The sequence below is a fragment of the Siphateles boraxobius genome, unplaced genomic scaffold (assembly GCF_051911475.1).
Source record: "Siphateles boraxobius isolate OS27281-9 unplaced genomic scaffold, OSU_SipBor_1 22, whole genome shotgun sequence".
NCBI lineage: Eukaryota > Metazoa > Chordata > Actinopteri > Cypriniformes > Leuciscidae > Siphateles > Siphateles boraxobius.
This window is the reverse complement of record NW_027508833.1, coordinates 25,953,857-25,959,856: the sequence shown is the minus strand read 5'-3', so window position 1 is coordinate 25,959,856 and position 6,000 is coordinate 25,953,857. Positions and strand designations below refer to the sequence as shown.

Genomic DNA, 6,000 nt, shown 5'->3' with positions numbered 1-6,000 from the left:
TATAATTTGTTATTTTCATTCTCAGAGCTTCCAGCTGACAAATAAAAAATAATGGGTAATTCTAAATCAGAATAATATAGTCTGTACAAAAGAAAGCTGGTTTGAGATGTCTGAGAAACCTGTATTTTGTCTTTACAATTGAATTCCAGAACTTATTAGTTCCTTCATGATAACACCTAAGTCGTAGTTTCAGTGCAAGCTAAGAAAGTCAGTGCTTGCTGGTAGTGTAACCATATAAAAAAATGTATTAGAATTATCTTTAAGTTTATCAAGCCTATATATTAAGTTTTAATACTGTTATCATCAATCATGTATTTGATTGGTTATTCTACATAGACTTTTGCTCCTCAGAATGATCTACACTCTGATTGGTCCGTATGTCCTATAGCAAACTGAATAAGGGCAGTACGAGCCCTCGGGTCGCATGCAGCACTGCTGCTGGGAGAACAGATAAATACAGCGCTGTTACATCCACAAAAAGAAGCTGCACAGCACCCAGCAGCAACATCCCGAGCATGTATCCCAGAAACAGCAGACTGTGCCAGTTGCCATGAATCAGTGCCTTTGGGCCGTCAGGGTGCAAAACACACAGAAATCCTAATAAGAGGGTACGTGACACTGTCAGAGTGTAGTAAAGGTCAAAGGTTGAGGCATGGCTTCGTTCCGTTTGGGAGACTTTAGCCAGCCAGGCAAGAGACAGACTGTGGAGGACCAGGCTGAGAGGAGAGTAGACGTACTCCAGCGGTTCCATCACATGCAGTCCTTCACTGGCTGGAAAGAGAAAAATGCGATTAAAAATGGAATTACTGTTTTAACAATCGCAAGCACCCATTTCTCAATCCTTGCATCAAAACTCTTCACACAGTGAGCACAACAGCAATCTATGTGGGCTAAACTTCGGATCATTTACAGTCATGGCCAAAAGTATTGGCAGTTTCGCTGCTTCAGTATTTGAAGATAATTTTTTTGTCTTATGTTTCAATGGTATACCGGAAAACAATAAAACTTATGAAATGCTTAAAGGCTTTTATTTGCAAAAACATTAAATGTATGCTGAGTCAATATCTACAGTGTTGCCCCTTCTTCTTCATAACCTCTGTAATTCACTCCAGCATGCTGGATATATGCTTCTGGGCCAAATCCTGACTGTTAGCCATGCTTTATTAGTGCTCAAGAGTTAATCACAATTTGTGGACTTGTAAAAGGTAACTCGCCTTTTAAGGATTGACTACAGGTTCTCTATAGGATTAAAATCCAGGGAATTGCCTGGCCACAGATCCAAAATTTTAATGTAATGATCTCCATGCCACTTCATTATCACCCTTGCATGCATCTGATCACTCTGCACAATAAACAATAAAAATAGGAACAATGTGAATCCACACCACAACAACTAAAGCAGCCAACTTTGCAAAACACAAAATGTGTGTCACTGCCAAAGGTTTTGGTCATGACTGTATCATTGATTAGGCACAAAATACATTCAATGACTACATCTTTAAAAAAAAGATTATTTATAAGAGTATTTTCTCACTACATGGACACAACCACCATCAAAACTCTATGTAACTACAGAACAATTTGGAAAACTTAATAAGATATAATTTATTTACATTTCTACAGTAACACCATTTAAAATATATTCCAAATCTAAAAAATGAAACTATCAAAACAATTTGATGTTAAGATGTTTCGGCTCGTTCACACCAACGACGATAGCTATAACGATAAAGATATTGTTTCCAAAATCGTTACAAATTAAAGAATACCAGAGTACACACCACAACTATAACGATAACGGCACAGAGGAACAATATTGTTGGAATCACTTTCACAACGATTTTTTTTCTGATGAATGAAAAAACCATTGACAGCCAATCAAAATCCAACAGACTTTAAAGAGCTCAAGCATTTAAAGCGGCAGATAACATCTTGTGTTGGTGTGGATGCTAATATAGTTTCCATTAGTAACTGTATCTTTATAGTTCTTGTGCTGAACGAGTCTTTAGTCTTTCCATTATACAAAAGACAACTTAGGAATAATTTTGTACTGTAATGTAAACATGGATCATGTAACATGTATTGCATTTTGGATGTGAAATTCACTTCTGTGCCAAGCTGGAAGTTGGTTAGGAGAGTTGTGTGAAGAGTTTTGGGGGAAAAAAGTATTGAGGAATGTGTCCCAGTGAAACGTCCTATATTTGAAGCCATCATACCTGTGACGCTGACGGAGGCGAAGGTGAGAACTGTCAGAAGGCAGGAGACATGGATGGAGCCTGGCATATTCAGTGCAAACAGGTGACCCAAGCTCACACTGACCATTGGGAGGAAGCGAGCGATTAGAGGGTACAGGCCAGAGTGGGAACAGGCTTCAGCCCATACAGCCAGAACACACTGGACGCTCCCGCAAACTGCCGGCACAAACAAATGCTCGGCCAGCCTCAGTGAAAAAGGTTTCAAGTGGATCAGACCCACACCATGCAAAGCTAGCAATGCCATGAGATTGAGAAGTACCTAGAGGGAACAAAGCAGGAGTAAGAGGATGTTCAATGCACCTAAAAACGACACATCAGAGATTCAATCATGAAACACACAGTGCCATAAATGCCAGAAAAGTCATATACTGCAATCTTTTCATTGTGTACCAAAAACACTAACTGTTGATGATAATGTTACATGAAAAGCAGTAACAGCTGCTGTATCAAACTATTTTAAAGAACTTTTTTTTAATTATTATTATACATGCAGTTTTATGACCACTTTTAATACACTGAATATTTGGTGTAGTTTAAAAAGGTTTAGGTCATTTTACATACCACAAGTCTACAAATGGTGCATTTATAAGAACTTTGACCAATTACAGCACACAAATCTACACTTTCCTACAGTACAGTGGAGTCCAAAAGTCAGAGATTACACAGCAAATCCCAGAAATAAACAAGGTTTTAGGATTTTGAAACAAAAATTAAACAAAGAAACGTAAATTTAATAAGAACTATTTAGAATTCTGCGCTATTTCTAGGTCACTAATAAAATAATTTGTGACATTGATCATGTGACTCTTTGTACAGATGGTCAGAAGCTCAAAATGCTCAATCTCAAATCATGCTGAAGAATATGATCATCAGGTTTGAAACGCTCTTGTGGGTTGCATCTGAAATTGCATACTACCCTATTATATATAGTAGGCAAAAACAGTATGTGACAAGAGTAGTATGTTCAAATTTATAGTATTCATAAAACAGTAGGCGAAAAGACTTACTTCTACCAGTGCACATCTAATGGAGCTAATACTATCCCATGAGGTCATGGGAGATGACTTGGAAATGGCCGTGAAGTGACGATGGTAAGTCACATGATAATGACAATATGGCGAATGTAGTTTGTCCGGATTACATTCAAATTACATATTCAATCTATATAGAATGTACCTTTTCCACGGCCGCAAAGTAATTACTTATTCAAAAGAAGCACTAACTCTAGAGAGTATGTGATCCTGCACACAACCGTGGAGTGCATGCAAAAGAGGGAAAAAACAAATGCAAAGACAATCTGATTTTCAAATACAGTTTTTAAATTCAATGTTTTACTCAAATTGTTATACTGATTTAATTTGTAACAAAAAGAGTACTACATTATAAAAATGAGAAAAGCAAGCATTTTTACCAGTTGTCTCAGACTCTGAACCCACTAAAAATTTTAACCTAAAATCTTCCATTTGGCAATTGCCAACATCCCATCTGCATCCTAAATTTATAGCCAGCCATAATATGCAAACACACAAACACTAAAAGGACTCTTTATAAAGGAGTAGTCCAATGATCACAAGTAGCACATGATTCATCCAAGAGCTGCCCAGTCTTGTACTTTACACCCTACAGATAATCAATATGCACATTCAGATATATTCCTAACATTGATGATGATACAGTATATATGCCCATTTCTCATGACTTTAAAAAGTGATGGTCCATTTAACATAATCTATGACTAGAAAGCCTGCATCTGATCATTACTTACATAAGGCAACTGTAAAATATGCATGATCAAGATCATAAAACAGATGTAGAACTGATAAAGATTAACTGATAAAGATCGCTGTGTGAGCAAAGTACCTGTATGAATGCAAGTGGCACCGCATAAGGATAGTGATATTGGGGAATGAAGATCCTGCTTACAAAACTGTGTAGATTATCTGCCAGAGCGTACACAATAACAGCCACCAGGGCCGCGATGCACAGCAGGAGTGGCACCAGGGGTTTACACACTTCATACACACAAGCTCTGAGAGCATGCGGCGTATGCATCTGCCACCATGCCGAACTAAAACACAAATGGACAGACAGTAAAATAAATATGGCTTAATATTATTGTCATTATTACACCTAAGAATTCACATTCAAGATACTGATCAAGAAATAGCATAATCTCACAAGCATTGATGACAAAGATGATTTTATGGCCACTATTTCCAAGCAAGTATTCACAATCAAAAATTTGATCTCACCATCTAGACACCAGATTTTGCCATGGGTCCATACTAGTGGTCCACCCACCACGGGACCGGTGGAGTGGAATACGGGTTTAGATTTTGACCCCTTTAAAGCATCAGGGGTTGGAGGATGGACGTAAAACTACCTGTACACCAAAAGACAAGTAATCAAAAATAATTAATAAATAAAAAATAGTAATAAAGGTAAAAATAATAAAGGCACAGACCATTATGTCACCCTTAATAAAAAGAAGTATACTTCAAGTTCATTTTATGAAGTATACTTAAGTAATGTTCAAGTATATTTTTAAGTATAGGCTACTTTATGTAGTAAGTATACTAATATCAATGTGTACATGTAAACTTGTAAGTGTACTATTTGAATACTGCTTGGGACTAAATTGGCCCACTTTTAGTAAAAAAACTTTTATTAAAGTATACGTTTAAGTGTACAAGTAGTAAACTTTAAGTACACAACTAGGTTTCTCATTTGTAATGAAACGCATTGCAACTGCACATGAGCACAGAGAGTGACTGACTCACTGATTGACTGTGCTGCAGCAACTGCACATCCAATGGCGAAGGCGCCTCTGAACGCCTATAAAGGGAACCCGAATTCGCCATTATAGCAGGTTTAAATCGACTGAAGCGACAACTTGCAGTGTTACTACAGTGCGGCAGGCTATGCAATACTCGTTCCCTACTTATCTTTACAAATGTATCTTTTTAGTAGAATAAAGTATGTTGGTGAATGTTTTGCAGTGTAGTTAATTTTTGACATATTTCTGTTCAAAACATTAACCATTAACGGATCCCCCCCCCAATGTTAAACTCATTCCTACGCCCCTGATGTAGCCTACACTACCAGTGGTCTAGCCTACACAAAAATTCAGATACGCAGAATTAGAAACATATCTGTTTTATATCAATATTCGAATCAATATTTTCAAACAATGTAAGTTTCATAAGACTGTATGAAATACTATGTAAAAAAGTAGTTTATATTTAATTGGTTACTCGATCAAAAGAGTTAATGCAACTACAAGCCAAGTATAGGCTTTATCAAAGTATAATTAAGTATATCTTGATCAAAAGATTGAGTAGGCTACAAGTACAGGCCAAATATACTTGGACTGTTCTCTCAGTATAAGTCAAGTACACTTAAATGTAATTTTAAGTATATTTCTGAGAGGTACATAAAGTATATTTTTGATAAGTATATAAAATGTAGACTGAAAGTATACTTTCTTATTTTTTAGTTTAAAAGAAGTATACTAATAGAACACTTGAATAAACTTATTTTTCGTAAGGGTAGCCAATAATCATTTAAGCAATTTAAACAAAAAAAACATGAACATGTGTCATTTTTTGTCCTGTAATATGTCATTTTTAAAACGCTTAACTTTTTTATTCAAATTAATTTAAAATTAAAGCCCTTTAATTCAAATTAATCAAAATAAAATAAAAATAAAATATAAAGTCAAATCAAATAAATTAAACATATAAAA

The 6,000-nt window shown here is 35.9% G+C and overlaps 1 protein-coding gene across 4 annotated transcripts in view; it reads right to left on the bottom strand.

The window, feature by feature from the left end:
* The window catches only part of LOC143746962 (solute carrier family 35 member D3), a 347,105-nt gene continuing 341,105 nt past the window's right edge, over nucleotides 1-6,000 (bottom strand). For 3 of the 4 annotated variants that reach the window (XM_077239294.1, XM_077239291.1, XM_077239293.1), the window contains exons 2-5: nucleotides 4,508-4,638; nucleotides 4,116-4,323; nucleotides 2,217-2,514; nucleotides 1-771 (exon numbers count right to left, since the gene is read on the bottom strand). In XM_077239294.1, coding sequence (XP_077095409.1) covers nucleotides 383-771; nucleotides 2,217-2,514; nucleotides 4,116-4,323; nucleotides 4,508-4,539 — 927 coding nt within the window. In that variant the 5' untranslated portion in view covers nucleotides 4,540-4,638 and the 3' untranslated portion in view covers nucleotides 1-382. Of the gene's footprint in view, nucleotides 772-1,210; nucleotides 1,343-2,216; nucleotides 2,515-4,115; nucleotides 4,324-4,507; nucleotides 4,639-6,000 lie in introns of all 4 variants that reach the window. The other variant, XR_013206642.1, reaches the window with a different exon arrangement.